This window comes from Apodemus sylvaticus, chromosome 2, assembly GCF_947179515.1.
Source record: "Apodemus sylvaticus chromosome 2, mApoSyl1.1, whole genome shotgun sequence".
In the NCBI taxonomy this organism is placed as follows: domain Eukaryota; kingdom Metazoa; phylum Chordata; class Mammalia; order Rodentia; family Muridae; genus Apodemus; species Apodemus sylvaticus.
The window spans coordinates 159551543-159570005 of NC_067473.1; the positions used below are offsets into that span (position 1 = coordinate 159551543).

General features: G+C 37.4%; 1 protein-coding gene across 1 annotated transcript in view; it reads right to left on the bottom strand.

The window, feature by feature from the left end:
• LOC127677653 (vomeronasal type-2 receptor 26-like) overlaps window positions 1–18116 on the bottom strand; it is a 33229-nt gene extending 15113 nt beyond the window's left edge. Inside the window, exons 1-3 of the mRNA XM_052172687.1 lie at window positions 17902–18116; window positions 17289–17586; window positions 12701–13510 (exon numbers count right to left, since the gene is read on the bottom strand). Coding sequence (XP_052028647.1) covers window positions 12701–13510; window positions 17289–17586; window positions 17902–18116 — 1323 coding nt within the window. The remainder of the gene's footprint in view (window positions 1–12700; window positions 13511–17288; window positions 17587–17901) is intronic.
• Between the last annotated feature and the right edge of the window lie 347 nt (window positions 18117–18463).

The window sequence follows — 18463 nt, forward strand, 5'->3', positions numbered from 1 at the left end:
TTGCTGCAGGATGTGGCAGTGTGGCCAGAACTAATATGGAAATTTTCTCCCTGTTGTCTATTCTGCTTGTCTGTCGGTCGGCACTTTTCACACTGGTAGAAGCTAAACTACAAGCTGCAGAGGAAGTAAAGTCTGCAGAGGCTTTTCCCAACTGTAGACCTTGCATTCTATAATACCCACTTTCCAGACATGATATGCATACTCGGGAAATACTGTCACAACTGTTATGGGAATAAACAACTTCTTGCTCATGGTATTTGACGATGTCCTTACAAGAGAGACTCATGCCTGTTACTACAAACATATTTTAGATCAATGTCTTGGGAGATCAGTAGTTCTATGGGTGTGCCTACTACTTCTGTTTGGCTAAGAATACATTTTATTGAATTTCCTCCTGAATATTTATATACATAGAATCCTGCTATTGTCAGATTATATCAGGGAATTTCTCTATGTCATGAATATTTATTGTTCATATTTAAATAGGACAGCCATGAAAGGATTCCCAAATCATAGAAACCATTGGGAAAGAGGGGACTAAGAGAATGAACAAATCAGATGCTGGTTAGAAGGTCCATGAAATACTTTTAGTTATGACATGGTCATGTCACTCAGAAGCTTATGGTAGCTAAGTCTGCCTGTATAGAAACAGAAGAAGATCGATCCCATAAAAATGTTTAACTTCAGATGAGGAAGGAAATTTATGGTGTCGAGCCCATCACATGAGCAATGTAAGAATTTAAAAGATTCTAAAGGAGAGGAAGTCATTGTCATTAGAAATACCAACATTTTTTAATTCCTTCTGCATCATTGGATAACTGCATATCCATGCCCATATGGAAGGCCCTGTAGGTCATAAATCTGGTGGGTCATGAAAGAAAAAACAAATCAAAAGACATTAATATAGAATAGGGAGATAGTGGGAGACTGGAGGATCTGTGAGTATGCAGAGAACTAAGAGACTTAGAGAAATGGATGTGAAGAAAAGCATTTTCTATTTGTATGCTTGTTGTACCTGTCAAATAATAAATTATTTTAATAGACTATATACAGTATACATACAAAAAACTATATCTGACCTTATAATTTAAACTAAAAACAAACAAAAAAACCTAATTCTTTGAAGAATTAAGTGGAAAATATCTCTTCCTTAGAGAGGAGGATGTTTTACTTTTAAGGTTGAATCAGCAAAATTCTCTCCTCTTAAAGTGAAGGGAAAATGAATATGATCACATTTAAAAATACTCGGGAGTAAAAATTTATACATGTTTCCGCCTTGTAGAAAAGTTAAAGGAAACTTTCACAGAAAAGGAAAATTTTGTTATCTTGAAAATGAAACCGACATATAGTCAAGAAAAGCAAAGAAGCAGAATAACACAGTTAAATTGAGCATTGTATCTTCTTTATCTTTTTGCTAGGCTATAATCTGCTCAAAAGCACAAAATGAATGCAACACCACCTGGGTATATCTTTAGATGAATGAACCACTTGACAACACTGCTACAACAGATAGAAAAGAGAGAGAATAAGAATCCCAAATATGTCAGCATTACTGATAAGCAGTACTTCCTAATGTGTCTTAAACATGTTTGAAAACCACCAGAATATTTTAAGTATAACTGATATTCTTAGAGAAAAAGTCAAATGGAACATATTCAATTGAATCTAAAGAAGTCAGATAAAAAGATGAACTAAAGGAATCAACTGCCCCATATAGAAAATTATCACATGATAGACATTATTAGAAAGATTAATAGTGACGTTAAGGTGAATACACTAAATGCATGAATTTGAAACAGCACCTCATCTCCAGGCCTTGCAAGAGGCCAGCTGTGCACCTGGAGGCCAGCTGGGAAGAAGCAGTCTTCTCTGGTGTGTCTGGCCCTGCACAGCTGAGGATCCATTCCTGAGGCCACTGGTGGGAGCCTTCTGGTCTCTGCTTCAGGATCAGAAACAGCCTGGGCCACAGGATCCAGTCCTGAGGCCTCGGGCAGGAGCCTTCAGGTCTCTGCCTTGTAATTGGGAACAGCCTGGGCCACAGAACCCTGTCACCAGGCCGTGCAAGAGGCCAGCTGTGCACCCAGAGGCTGACTAGGAGGAAGCAGCGTGCTCTGGTGAGTCCGGCACTGCAGAGCAGAGGAGCCAGTCCTGAAGCCTCTTGAAGGAAACTTCCTGTCTCCACCTCAGAATCTGGAACAGCTTTAGCCACAGCACCCCATCTCCAGGCATCGCAGTAGGCCAGCTGTGCACCCAGATGCCAGCTGGGAAGAAGAAGCTTGCACTGGTGAGTCCAGCATTGACAACAAGTCCAACTAACACCAATGAGAACTAGATGGCAAAAGGCAAATATAGGAACATTGCTAACAGAAATCAAGGCAATATGGCAGCATCTGGAACCAATTCTCCATTAACAGCATGTCTTGGATACCCCAACACACTAGAAAAACAAGATTTGAATTTAAAATCACTGGTCATGATGCTGTTACAGGATCACATGAAGGACAAAAATAAATCTCTTAAAGAAATTCAGGAAAAAATAGATCAAAGGTTAGAAGTCCCTAAAAGGGAAACACAAAAATCATTGAAAGAAATTCAGGAGAATACAGAAGCCAAAAAGGAGGAAATGCAAAAATCACTTAAAGAAATACAGGAGAACTTTGGTCAACAGGCTGAGGTCATGAAAGAGGAAACACAAAAATCTCTTAAAGAATAACAGGAAAACACAAACAAGCAAGTGAAGGAGCTGTGCAAAACCATCCAGGGTCTAAAAACAGAAGTAGAAACAACTAAGAAATCTCAAAAGGAGAAAACCTTGGATATAGAAAACCTTGGGAAGAAATCAGGGGCCAAAGACACAAATATCAACAATAGAATACAAGAGATAAAAGAAAGAATCTCGGATGCGGAAGATACCATAGAAACCATTGACTCAACAGTTAAAGAAAATGCAAAATGCAAAAATTTGGTAAGCCAAAACATCCAGGAAATCCAGGACATAATGAGAAGACAAAACCTAAAGATTATAGGCATAGAAGAGAGTAAAGATTTACAACTTAAAAGGCCAGCAAATATCTTCAACAAAATTATGGAAGAAAACTTCCCTAACCTAAAGAGAGAGATGCCCATGAATATACCAGAAGCCTACAGAACTCCAAACAGACTGGACCCAAACAGAAATACCTCCCATCACATCATAATCAAAACCCCAAATGTACTAAACAAAGAAAGAATACTAAAGACAGTTAAGAAAAAGGTCAAGTAACATATAAAGGAAGACCTATCTGAATTACAGCAGACTAATCACCAGAGACTATGAAAGCTAGAATATCCTGGGCAGATCTCATGCAGACTCTAAGAGAACACAAATGCCAGCCAAGACTACTAAACCCAGCAAAACTCTCAATCACCATAGATTGAGAAACTAAGATATTCCATGACAAAACCAAGTTTACCCAATATCTTTCCACAAACCCACCCCTACAAAGGATAATAGGAGGAAAACACCAATACAAGGAGGGAAAACTCACCCTGGAAAAACAAGATAGTAACCTTCTTTCATCAAACACAAAAGAAGATAACCAATCAAATGTAAAAAATAACATCAAAAATGACAGGTAGTAAAAATCACTATTCCTTAATGGAACATCAATGGACTCAGTTTCCCAATAAAAAGACATAGAATAACAGAATGGATATGTAAACAGGACCCTACACTTTGCTGCATACAGGAAGCACACTTCAGTGTCAAAGATAAACACTACCTTAGAGTAAAAGGTTGGAAGACAATTTTACAAGCAAATGGTCTCAGGAAACAAACCAGAGTAGACATTCTAATATCAGATAAAAGTGACTTTCCACCCTAAGTCATCAAAAGAGTCTCTGAGGGACACTTCTTGCTGGTCAAAGGAAAAATACACCAAGAAGAACTCTCAATCCTGAACATCTTTGCTCCAAATGCAATGGCACCCTCCTTCATAAAAGAAACTTTACTAACGCTCAAAGCATACATTGCACTTAACACAATAATTGTGGGTGACTTCAATACTGCCTTTTCTGATTAGGAAAACAGAAACTGGACAGGGACACAATGAAACTAATTGAAGTTTTGGACCAATTAGACTTTATATATATAAACATTTTATCCTAAAGCAAAAAAATATATACCTTTTTCTCAGCACCTCAGGGTACCTTCTCCAAAATCCATCATATAACTGGTCACAAGACAGACCTCAACAAATATAAAAAGATCAAAATAATCCCATGCCTCCTATCAGCTCACTATGGAGCAAAAGTGGTCTTCAATAGCAATAAAAACAACAGAAAGCCCACATACAGATGGAAACTGAACAATATTCTACTCAATGATACCTTGGTGAAGGAAGAAATAAAGAAAGAAATCAAAGACTTTTTAGAATTTAATGAAAATGAAGACACAACATGCCCAAAATATGGGACACAATGAAAATAGTGCAAAGAGGAAAACGCATAGCCCTGAGTGCCTCAAAAAAAAAAAAATGGAGAGAACATAGACTAGAAGCTTAAAGGCACACTGGAAAGCCCTGGAACAAAAAGAAGCTCTTTCACCCAGGAGGAGTAGAAATCAGGAAATCATGAAATTCAGGGCTGCAATCAATCAAGTAGAAACAAAGAGAGCCATACAAAGAATCAACAAAACCAAGAGCTGGTTCTTTGCGAAAATCAACAAGATAGTTAAACGCTTAGCCAGACTAACCAAAGGGCACAGAGACAGTATCCAGATCAACAAAATTAGAAATAAAAAAGGAGATAGAACAACAGAAACTGAGGAAATTCAAAAAATCATCAGATCTTACTACCAAAGCCTATACTCAACACAACTGGAGAATCTGGAGGAAATGGACAGTTTCCTAGACAGATATCAGACAACAAAATTAAATCAGGATCTAATAGATATTCTAAGCAGTCCCATAACCACTAAAGAAGTGAAAGGGATCATAGAAAGTCTCCCAAACGAAAAGAAGCATGGGACCAGATGACTTCAGTGCAGAATTCTATCAGACATTCATAGAAGACCTAACCCCAATACTCTTCAAACTATTCCACAAAATAGAAACAGAAGGAACCCTAAACAATTCGTTCTATGAAGTCAAAATTATGCTGATACCAAAACTACACAAAGATCCAACAAAGAAAGAGAACTTCAGGCCAATTTCCCTTATGAATATCGATGCAAAAATACTTAATGAAATTGTTGCAAACTGAATGCAAGAACACATCAAAACTATCATCCACCATGATCAAGTAGGCTTCATTCCAGGGATGCAGGGATGTTTCAATATATGGAAATCCTTCAATGCAATATACTACATGTACAAACTCAAAGGAAAAAACAAAATGATCATTTCATTAGATGCTGAAAAAGCATTTGACAAAATTCAGCATCCTTTCATGCTAAAAGTCTTGGAAAGAACAGGAATTCAATCCCATAACTAAACATAGTTAAAGCAATAGACAGCAAACCGGTAGCCAACATCAAACTAAATTGAGAGAAGCTTGAGTCAATCCTACTAAAATCAGGCTGTCCTCTCTCTCCATATCTTTTCAATATAGTACTTGAAATTCTAGCTAGGGCAATTAGACAACATAAGGAGGTTAAAGGGATACAAATTGGAAAGGAAGAAGTCAAACTATCACTATTTGCAGATGATATGATAGTCTACCTAAGTGACTCAAAAAACTCCACTAGAGAACTCCTAAGCAGATAAACAACTTCAGCAAAGTGGCTGGTTACAAAATCAACTCAAGCAAATCAGTAACCTTGCTATACTCAAAGGATAAGCAGACTGAGAAAGAAATTAGGGAAATGACACCCTTTACAATAGCCACAAACAGCATAACATATCTTGGGGTCAGTCTAATCAAACAAGTTAAAAACCTATATGACAAGAACTTCAGATCTCTGAACAAGGAAATAGAAGAAGAACTCAGAAAATGGAAAAATCTTCCATGCTAGTGGACTGCCAGAATTAATATAGTTAAATTGGCCATCTTGCCAAAAGCAATCTACAGGTTCAATGCAATCCCCATCAAAATCCCAACACATTTCTTCAAAGAGCTAGAAAGAGCAATTGTCAAATTCATCTGGAATAACAAAAAAACCAGGATAGCTAAAACTATTCTCAACACTAAAAGAACTTCTGGAGGAATTAGTATCCCAGACTTCAAACATAACTACAGAGCAATAATGATAAAAACTGCATGGTATTGGTACAATGTCAGGCAAGCAGAACAATGGAATAGGATTGAAGAGCCAGAAATGAACCCACACACCTATGGTCGCTTGATCTTTGACAAAGGAGCTGAAAGCATCTAGTGGAAAAAAGATAGCCTTTTCAACAAATGGTGCTGGTTCAATTAGAGGTCAGCATGCAGAAGAATGCAAAACGATCCATTCTTATCTCCTTGTATGAAGCTCAACTCCAAGCGGATCAAGGACCTCCACATAAAACATGACACACTGAAACTAAGGGAAAATAAACTGGGGAAGACCCTTGAGGACACGGGCACAGGGTAAAAGTTCCTGAACAGAACACCAATAGCTTATGCTCTAAGATCAAGAATTAACAAATGGGACCTCATAAAACTACAAAGTTTCTGTAAGGGAAAGGACACTCTCAAAAGGACAAAACATCAATCAACAGTTTGGGAAAGGGTCTTCAACAACCCTAAATCTGACAGAGGGCTAATATCTAATATATACAAAGAACTCAAAAAGGTAGAACCCAGAGAGCCAAATAACCCTATTAAAAAGTGGGGTACAGAGCTAAACAAAGAATTTTCACATGAAGAACTTCAGATGGCTGAGAAGCAACTTAACAAATGTTCAACATCATTAATTATTAGGGAAATGCAAATCAAAACAACCCTGAGATTTCACCTCACACCAGACAGAATGACTAAGGTCAAAAACTCAGGAGACAGCAGGTGTTGGTGAAGATGTGGAGAAAGAGGAACACTCCTCCACTGCTGGTAAGATTGCAAGATGGTGCAACTACTTAAGAAATCAGTCTGGCGGTTCCTCAGAAACCTTCCAGACACTCCTCAGACACTTCCAGAGAACCCTGCTATGCCACTCCTGGGCATATACGAGAGGATTCCCCAGCATGCAATAATGACACATGCTCCACTATGTTCATAGCAGCCCTATTTGTAGTAGCCAGAAGCTGGAAAGAACCCAGGTGGAAAGAACGGAGGAACGGATACAAAAAAATGTGGTAGATTTACACAATGGAGTACTATTCAGCCATTAGAAACAATGAATTCATGAAATTCTTAGACAAATGGATGGAGCTGGAGAACATCATACTAAGTGAGGTAACCCAGTCTCAAAACATAAATCATGGTATGCACTCACTGATAAGTTTATGTTAGCCTAGGAACGTTGAAAACCCAAGACATAATCCTCTTATTTAATGATATCCAAGAAGAACAGAGGAGTGGCCCCTGGTTCTGGAAAGACTCAGTGCAGCAGAATAGGGGAATACCCGAATAGGGACGTGGGACGGGGTAGAGGAGGAAACAGCGGGAGGGAAGAAGGCTTATGGGACCTTCTGGGAGTGGGGAGCCAGAAAAGGGGAAATCATTTGAAATGTAAATAAAGAATATATTGAATAAAAAAACAAAAACAAAAATAAAAAAGTTAAAATGGCCACCTTGCCGAAACCAATCTATAGATTCAACACAATCCCCATCAAAATCCCAACTCAGTTCTTCACAGAGTTAGAAAAAGCAATTCTCAAATTCATCTGGCATAACAAAAAACCCAGGATAGCTAAAACTATTCTCAAAAGTAAAAGGACTTCTGGAGGAATCTGTATCCCAGACCTCAAGAAATACTGTTAAAAACTGCATGGTATTGGCACAGTGACAGGCAAGTGGACAAATGGAATAGAATTGAAGACCCAGAAATGAATCCACACATCTATGGTCACTTGATCCATTCTTATCTCCTTGTACTAAACTCAACTCCAAGAGGATCAAGGACCTTCACATAAGGCCAGACACATTGAAACTAATAGAAAAAAACTGGGAAAGCCCTTGAGGAAATGGGCACAGGGGGAAAGTTCCTGAACAGAACTCCAATAGCTTATGCTCTAAGATCAAGAATTGACAAATGGGACCTCATAAAATTACAAAGTTTCTGTAAGGTAAAGGACACTGTCCAAAGGACAAAATGACAAACAACTGGGAAAAAATCTTCACCCACCCTACATCTGATAGAGGTGTAATATCCAATTTATTCAAAGAACTCAAGAAGTTAGACCCCAGGGAATCAAATAACCCTATTAAAAATGGGGTACAGATCTAAACAAAGAATTTTCACCTGAAGAAATCTGGATGGCTGAGAAGCACCTTAAGAAATGGCCAACATCATTAGTCATTAGGGAAATGCAAATCAAAACAACCCTGAGATTTCACGTCATGCCAGTCAGCATGGCATAGGTTAAAGACTCAGGACACAGCAGGTGTTGGCGAGGATGTGGAGAAAGAGGAATACTCCTACACTGCTGGTAGGATTATAAGCTGGTACATCCACTTTGGAAATCAGTCTGGCAGTTCCTCAGAAAACTGGACATGACAGTTCTGGAGGACCCTGCTATACCTCTCCTGGGCATATTCCAAAAGGATTCCCCAGCATGTAATAAAGACACATGCTCCATTATGTTCATAGCAGCCTTATGTATAATAGCCAGAAGCTGGAAAGAACCCAGATGTCCCTCAATGGAGGAATGGATACAGAAAATGTGGTATATTTACACAATGGAATACTACACAGCAATTAAAAACAATGAATTCATGAAATTTTTAGGCAATTGGTTGAAACTGGAAAATATCATCCTGAGTGAGGTAACCCAATCACAAAAGAATACACATGGAATGCAATCTCTGATAAGAGGATATTAAATAGTCCAGAAGCTTTGAATACACAAGGCACAATTATCATATCAAATGAGTCCCATGAAGAAGTAAGGAGAGGGCCCTGATCCTGGAAAGGCTTGATCTAGCATTGGAGGGGAGTAGGAGGACAGAGAATAAGGAGAGAGGTGATTGGAGAATGGGTGGAGAGAAGAAGGTTTAAGGGACATATGGGGAGGGGAGAACTGGGAAAGGGGAAATCATTTGAAATGTAAACAAAAAATATAGAAAATAAAAATATATAATAAAAAAAATCCTACAACAAATAAAAAATAAAGCAGAAACAAATTAGAGTAAAATACTACACTCAACCAGACAAACAAAAAGCTATCAAGACTTGACTGCATGCTAGAAATGAAATCCACAGGAAGAGTCAGTGTCCCTGACACAAAACATGCAGGAAATATGGGGCTAACAGAACGGATCTGAAAACAAGATCCAACCTTTCAAAGCAAATATGAAACACATCACAAAATCAGCATAGTAGTTACATCAGATTAAAGGGTTGGGGAAAAGATTTTAAGCAAATGGACCTAAAAGTCAATGTACGATAGATATTTTACCATCTGATGAAAGAAATTTAAAAGACTTTAAAAGAAAATTGCTCAAAAGAGATGGGAAAGAACATTTGTACTCTTCAAAGGACAAATCAACCAATATGACATCCCAATTCTCAACAACTATACCACAAACATCTAAACCCAAGTCTGTTAAAGGAACACCAGGAAATCTCAAATCACACATCAATCTCACATATTGGTAGTGGGACACTATAATACCCCACCCACTATCGCCAATGCATGAGTCAACCTGATAAAAGCTCAATAAATCCTGTAGCTAAGAGCTGTTATTATTAAATTGGACCTTACATAGTAAGTTAGCCGAAGAAGATCAAAGGATGCAGACAAGAAAATAAAAATTCAAGACATCAAGATAATGTGATAGTATATATAAGCAAACCCCAAAATTCTACAGGGAACTTGTATGGCAGAGATCACTTTCAGCAGTGTACCTGGATACAAGATTAACTCAAAAAATAATTAGTAGCCTTCCTATATACAAATGACAGACTGAGAAATATATCAGGGAAACAACACTCTCCACAATAACCACAAAATATAAAGTACTCTGGGGTAGCCAAATCAAGGAAGCAAAAGACTAGTATGAAAAAAGTTTGAGTCTTGGAAGGAAAACAAGGAACATATCAGAAGAAAAAATGAACTCCCGCCCTCATGGATCAGGAGAATAACATAATAAACAGTAAAAGAACTTCCAGAGGTAACACCATCCCTAATTTTAAAGTGTATCACTGTGCTATAGTAATGAAATACCACAAAGTAGTCTCATAAAAACAGACATAGTGCGCAATAGAATGGAATCGTAAACCCAGAAATAAATCCACACATGTATGGACACCTTATTTTTTATAAAGGATCCATAAACACACAATAGAAAAAAGATAGAATATTCAAAAATGCTGCTGATCTAACTGGTTATCTTCCTGTTGAAGAATACTCCTAAATCCATATTAGCCCTGTATAAAAATCAAGGTGAACTGATGATCACAACATTAAAACACACTTGATGGAACACTGAACTTTATGGAAGATAAATAGGGATTAGCATTGAAAATATTTATATATTCTTATAATATTAATGGCAATTGTGTTCCCTAAAAAAACCTCTTTAAATGAGAAAATTTACATGCACATAGCTACTGGAAACCACCTTTTGATAGAAGAAAAAGTATTGAAAATGATAACTCTGGATTATCAGAGTGAGGTGGATTAGTCAAATGGACGTTAGCAAGTGCCCCAACCATTGAGCTGTTTAAAGCATATTAAACTATAAAGACTGAGTGTGTGTTTTTTCATTTGAGAACCCAGACCTTTAGGGAAGATAGTGTGGAATGTGCTGCCAAAATGTATTTAATTCTACACATCCTAGCACAGGAGAAACTTTCTAAACAGAACACAGATAGAAGAACCTCATGACAGCAAAAAGTTTCTGAGAGGCAAAGGGCATTAATAGGAAAAATGGCAGTCAACAGAATGGAAAAGGATGTTTTTTACCAACTCTAAATCTGACAGAAATAATACACAAAATATATAAAGAACTGAAAACACAAGGCATCAACAAACCACAAATCTAATTTTTACAATTAGGTATGGAGTTAAAGAGAGAATTCTTAATAGAGAAATCTCAAACGATGAGAATCATATAAAAATAATATTCAACATCCTTATCCATTAGGGAAATTCAAATCAAAACTATTTTGAGCTTCTCTTGTACACATGTCACTATGGCTAAATCAATGTTAAAAGTTACAGCTCATAATGGCAAGGAAAGGGAGCAAGGGGAACACAATTACATGGACGAAGGGAGTGCAAATTTTTACAGTGACTATAGAAATAATTATGAAGGGTCCTCAGAAAAACCTATCTACCACATGACCCATCTATACCGCTCTTGATCATATAACCAAAGGACACTACATCTTACCACAAGGACACATGCTCAATTAGTTCATAGTGTCATTGTTTAAAATATCAGGAAACTAGAAGCAAAGTAGATGTTTCTCAATGGAAGAATGGATAAAGATAATGTGGTACATTTACGTAATTGAATACTACTGTGGAGAGTGTAAGTAACAAGGTGAGTTCTTGGGGTTGGGAGTAGAGTGGTCAAATGAATATCCCTGGGAATGCAAAAGATTTGTTGGGTAGACTAGAGGGTATGTGGAGATAGGAACAAGAATGGAAAAAAATATGAAGGACAGAACACAGGGAGAGGGTATGGTCAGAGAGACACAGAAAGAGATGGAATACTAGGGCATTTGGAGTAGATGTCATACCTAGTGAATTGGAACTTCCTGAAACCTATGAAAGTCACCTTAGTGAGAACTTAGTAATGGAGGATATAGAACCTGAACTGGCCATCTTCTATAAGCAGGCAAGGCTTCCATTGGTACATATCAGACACCAACCCATTCATCAAAACTTGGACTCACACTCTGTACTGACTATAAGATGTACTGGGACAATGGTGGCTCAGAATGTGTGGGACTGATCAACCAATGAATGACTGGTTTAATTTAAGGCTCAGGACATGAGAGAAAAGACACAGCCTGGATTACAAGGAATATGAGTTTGTGTGGTGAGGAGAACTAAGGTAGAACCAAGTAGAATAGACCACAACAACAGCAACAAGTCAAAGAAGTATGCTGGAGAACAGCCATGGATGATAATGTGTATTCTCATAAAAGCTGTCTTCTTCTAGGGTTTGTTTATCAAAACAAAACAAACATTTAGCATCAAATGTACCTAAAATCCTTAAAACATGCCACATTTATACTTGTACAAGTCTCCTCTGTTGTGTATTATCATTACTTCACAGAACATTAAAAGGAGTAATAAAAGATGTGAAAATGAAATAATTTAAATATTATTGTTTTAATTTGCTTAAACTCGGAATGTCATTTTCTCAACAGCATGCACATATTGTTTTCTGATAGAAATGTTAGCTCAACTTTAAACACTATGACATGTTTTTCTAACTATTTTTTATGCTAATTTATGATCCTGAATAAACATGAATACTTTGAGAAGGAGATAGTAACATAAAGAAGCATGCTAGCATAAGAAATGTTTTTCTAACATTAACCATGCCAGATCATGAATCAAAATGCAGAAAGTAAAAGGCAGGGCCCAATACTCTAGGAAAGCATAAACATAGCTATTGTTACCTTCCATGGGAGAGGAGCCTGGAGTCCACCTTTATCAAATGAGTCTCCATTTGCTCTGAGTGACAGCTCCTCATGGAGTGCCTGGGCAATGGCATACACAGCTGCATGGACTTTGTAACTCAAGGGTGAGGTATTCATATCCCAAACATTCAGAGATCGTGTGCTCAGGCTTCCATTTTGCTCACATTGACTTAGTTTCTTGACTCCATGCTCATAGAAATGTGAACATTCAAATAAATTTGACCACACACTCTGGATAAAGATATCATGAGGGTATTTTCTAGGGTGAACACTTCTTTGAAAATCCTTGAATTCCAGAATTTCATCCTTGTGAACTGAAAATGATAATGCTCCAACAAAAGATGAATAAATTAGATTTTGTTTAAAGGGTAATGTACAAGTATACCAATTAGAAGTTGTGATCCAGATATTACGAAAAATAGCACCAGAATTGATGAGAGAGACAAGTGTCAGAAAATCATGAGTGTCACCAAATGCAATGACAACACGAGTCAATGTGAGACATGCCATTAATTGGTACCAGCCTTTGTCACCAAAAGAAGGAAATACTGGACCCTTTTCTGCAAATGCAACACAAATTCCATGGTTCATCATCTCCTCTGTGATTTCCTTAATGAAGAGTTCTCCCCTCACATCAGCTGGAACCACCAGACCAACCCAGACCCAAGTGAAGTAGAGCAGCAGTTGAATAATTCCCTGGTACAGAGCTGCAGTGTGCACAGGAAACTGATAAGGAGAATGGAGCTGGACCCTGGTCCCAAGACTTGTGTCAAAAGGAGCATAGCTGATCTGAACAGAAAGTTACTATATAAGTAGTGAAAATTAGATTTATTTTCAAATGATTTGGTTTACTTTTTCTGTTTATGCACTCTAGGAGAAATTGAACAGTTAAATAACTTTACTAAGTAATGCCAATTTGTTACCTATGTCATTTACTCTTCACTGCATATACAAAATGTACCTTTTCATTTGTCCTTTTATAGAACATATGAAAAAAAGGCCACAGAGTGTCTATCTCCTGATCTCCACTCAGGTAATACCAGTCAATCACAACCATTTGCAAATATGTCACTTCAAAACTTTATTCTTCCTGATAATAGAAGTGGAGAAACATTAACACTAAAAGCCTGTTTACTTAATGTCACAAATCCAAAACAAAAACAAAACAAAACAAAACAAACAAACAAAAACCAGAATCTATGGAGTATCATAAAAGAGAATGTGGAGTGACAGCACCTCACAGAGTCTGGAGGAAAGTGAAGAGGACTGGATGAGATTGCCTCAAAGTACTGGTCAAAATGGAAGGTCACAATGGCAAGAAACTGAATAGTTATGTAAGAAGAGGTTTGGCTCAGGTAGTTTATGGAGGGAAGATTTAGTTTACTGTTTTGGTGTCTAGAAGCTAAACTCAACATCAAATTATAACTGTTGAGTCCAGTAGGTCAAAGCTATGACTAAGGAGACTGAAGAACAATGTATAATGCTATACATGCATGAAGATGTTATGACAAATACATTATATTGTATGATATTATACACACACACACACAGAGAGAGAGAGAGAGAGAGAGAGAGAGAGAGAGAGAGAGAGAGAGAGAATCATGACACTGAAAAGTGGATCGGCTTGCTGGGTTTGAAGTACTTGCTTTACAAGCAGAAGGGCCTGCAGTAGAATCTTCAGAATCCCCATAACAAGTCAGACATGGCTGTGTGTGCTTATACCCTAAAATAGCAGGGTGGAGCCAGGTAAATCCCTAGAGCTTTCTGGCCAATCAGCTCAAAATCTCAAGCTTCTGATTCAGTACTCTGATTTCAAACAACAGTGGAGAAAGTGATGAAGAAAGAATATCAGTTGTCTTGATATGCCTACCTACACAATACTGACATACATCATATATGAGACACATAGCACACAAACACACATACAATCATGCACACCCACATGAACATGCACACACACACACATGCACACATACACACAAACACACACACATACACACATACATGCAAAAACAAGCAAACACTCATGTACACATAGACAAAAACACAGGCAAAATCACTGAAAAAGAGAGACAGGGACAGAAAGGAGGAGAGGGAGACTCAGAGACAGAACAAACAACTATGGTACCTCCATCAGGTCATGATTCCTCAGTATTAGAAATCAAAGAAGATAAGAAAAATGGCATGAGTTACATATGCTGCATCAAGTAAACAATATTCACCAAAAATCATAAACAATGCTCACATAAGCAGGTACATGCAAAAAGAGAATCAATTCTGAATATAAATAGAACTTAGCAAACAGGCATTAGGTGGAGAAATTTTAAAATGTGGAGGAAAAAACTGAAAGTAAAAACAGATAACTAAATAAACCTGCTGAGAATTACTATCTGGGTAAGTCAAATGAAAACCCACCACAGAACAATCTTTGTAAATTTTTTTCAACTCAAGAATGTGCTCTGAAAATGTGAAAATTAATCAAGAAAGAAAGATGTAAGACTCAGCATACAGAGGACCTAACACACAGAACTAGTTGAGAACAGACATAGAACACTTAGGCTGGAGAAGACAAGAAATTGAAAGAAGGGATTATCTGTCACAGTAAATTGTAAAGTTGGAATGATTTATATATACTAGTGATTCATTTACATACACTAGAGATGGGGTACTTATTCTACACAGAAAAATGCTAACAAAAATGTCAACATGATAAAACCAAAGAAACATGAATAGAATATGGTCTACAATACAGCACTGCCAGCTCCACAGTTCATGCTTAAGAAGTGTGAGGGGATTACTAAAAGAAATGATAAAAATGTCTCAGGACATTGTGAGGATATTGAACTTGTATTAGGCCATGTGTGTAAGTTTCAGTAGCCACAGGCACCCAGTTAGCCCTAGGTGAAAGAGAAAAATTTAAATTTCAACTATTTAAAAGGAGGATAGTATGAATTTTGCAAGAAGAATTATAGAACCACAAAATATCACCCTGTTGAGGTAACCCAGACACAAGAGGACATGCTCAGAAGGTATATACTCAGTGATAAGTAGATATTAGCCAAAAAGTACAGAATTCCTTTGAATTAGAATCAGCTAAAGAGACAGGGCCCCAAGTAGAGGGATGGTATCACTGAACTACCCTCAAGCTAGTACAGCTGTCCTCTGATAGGTTCTGCCAGCACCTAGAGAAGACAGAGGCAGAAAAATCACTGTGAACCATTGGATTGAACCTGGGGACCCCAGTGGAAGAGTTAGGGGATGGACTGAAAGAGCTGAAAGGGATGGCAACACCTATGAAGAACAATATCAACTAACTGGACACGTCAGAGATCCCCTGGACAGAGCTACATGCATAGGTGGTTCCATGGCTCCTACTACATATGTATCAGAGGAATGCCTTATCTGGCACCAAAGACAGGGCAGGCATTTGGTCCTATGGAGGCTTGTTGTAAGGGAGGATGCTAGAGGAGTGAGGCCAAAGTGGGTGGGTGGTTGCAGAATTACCCTCTTAGAGTCAAAGGGGAAGGGGGAGAGGATGGATGGTTTGGGGAGGTTAGACTGAGAAAGGAGAAAACATTTAAAATGTAAATAAATAAAAAGACAAATATTTAAAAAAAACTCATAGAATCTTGTAGAATAAAAATCTAGTCAAGCATGATGGAGTATGATTAAAATCCCAGCCCTGGGCAAGCAAAGGCATGAGGATCTCCCTAATACTATCTTGGGCTGCAAAGGAAGTTCAAGACTGGGCAAATTTGCATAGTGAGAATGTGTCTAAAAGTAAACAAATAGGTAAAAATTGATAATAAAAATGAAACAGCATGGCAGCCTCATTCATTTTACTAAGATTTAAGTTACTTCACTGAGGATAGAAGGAAACACTGGATCACTGTTATTTGCAAACTTTCTAAGCAAACCTTTCCAAGTTTGTAACTAATTAAGATGCAGTTGTCTTATAAATGCTACCTCTCTAGCATTGTTTATAAGAAATAATTACTGATCAACAGAAAGATTTTTAAACAAAGACAAAAGTAAACACTTTCCTATCAACAGGAGAAAATTACAAAGAGTCCAAATGTCCAGCCCGAGTAAGGCTGACCCATGCTTCTTAGTATAAATGAATATTATATGGCAATCTGAGCTGATACCACAGTAAAATAATCAGACATATGTTCATAGTAGTTACTGTGTACATATATGCATAGAATTATTATAGACTTCATGCTTTGTGATGCTCTAAAACTGGGTACAAAAGAAAGACAGTATTAAAAATGGTAAATAGCAAAAGAAATTTTCTTGGAGTGGAAAGAATACAGGTTGTCATTACTTTTACTTATTTTTTTTTTCAGTTTTAAAGGTTTGAAATTAAATTGATTTTACTAACATTATTTCATGTTAAGAAATATTTATATGTCAGAATTAAAATTGATAACAAAACAGTAAATTATTAAGTAAATAATTAAGTAAATTATTATTCCATACCTCATCAAATAAGAAATAACTGGATTAATTAGTATTTATTATTACCTTACTATCTTTAACCTAGGAAGCAAGATGCTTTGTGTACCTGTGGGACATTGTAGAGACTTAGAACTCGGGAGATCTGAGCTGATATTCCTGTTGAAATGCCTCCTATTACTGCAACCAACTTATCAGTCTTCCCAGGCCTGCAGCTGTAGTTAGGAATTGGGGGGCTCTCTCCTGAAAGCAAAGCCATAGAACTTTCCATGGCCTTTGTTTCAGAAAAGTCAACATTAAAGAGATAGAATCCCAGGGACATATTGAATAGAATAGTTGGGTCCTTGTTGATTTTTTCTATAGCAAAAACCATTGCCAACATGTGCTGATAATTTTTGGTGAGATTCCTGGGAGGAAAAATTGGAAAGATCATTTTTTCTTTTCTGTCAGTTTCATTAGGAGGTTTGTCTAGTAGCTTGCATAGACTCTAGATAATGCCCTATACTCCTGCAGTACTGGCATGTCTAAATGAAATGAATACATTAAAATTGGAGAGAGACTGAGAGAAAGAAAGACAGACAGACACAGAGAACCCATAAAGTTGAAGGCAGGAGACATTGCAAGAGAAACAGCAGAGTACAGTCAGATCAATGTGTCTTATTTATATGTATGAAATCCTGAAACTCTATTTTTTTAAAGAGAAAAGTCAAACAAACACTTACACAATAACAACTTCTGGTATAGCCATTGTATCATTAAAGCCAAATTTAATTATTTTGTCTCTAGCAGTCACTCTGAGGGAAAAGAGTCCTCCAATAACAAAATGCCCATCTTGATAGTAGCCAGGAGAAGCAGGTATACTTAAGGAGAAACAAGAAATTTGTTCCTGGACTTCAATGAGGACAATCAGGAGAGAGAAAGCAATGAGTAATTCCATAACATTGATAAATAATTGATAAAACCCAGATATCTGTTCAGTTGATAATCTTTGACTATTCATCCCTGGGAGCACATCAACAAACTGGTAAAAGATGTCTGGTTGATCCATGTGGATCAAGGTTATGAAGCATTGTTTTGTCCTGGTCCAGGCCCACCAGTATCCAAACACTCCCTCAGTTCCCTGGAGTACAATCTGCTTTATACCTTTTTAGCCCTAGATTATGTCCCCTTCACAGAGTCACTGTGAGTCTCCAAGGGCTCAGGAACCTCTCACTTGGCACCTGGGAATCCTATTTCTCAGCAGGAAAACTCACAATTAAGAAAAAGTGTGAAGTCAACTAAAAC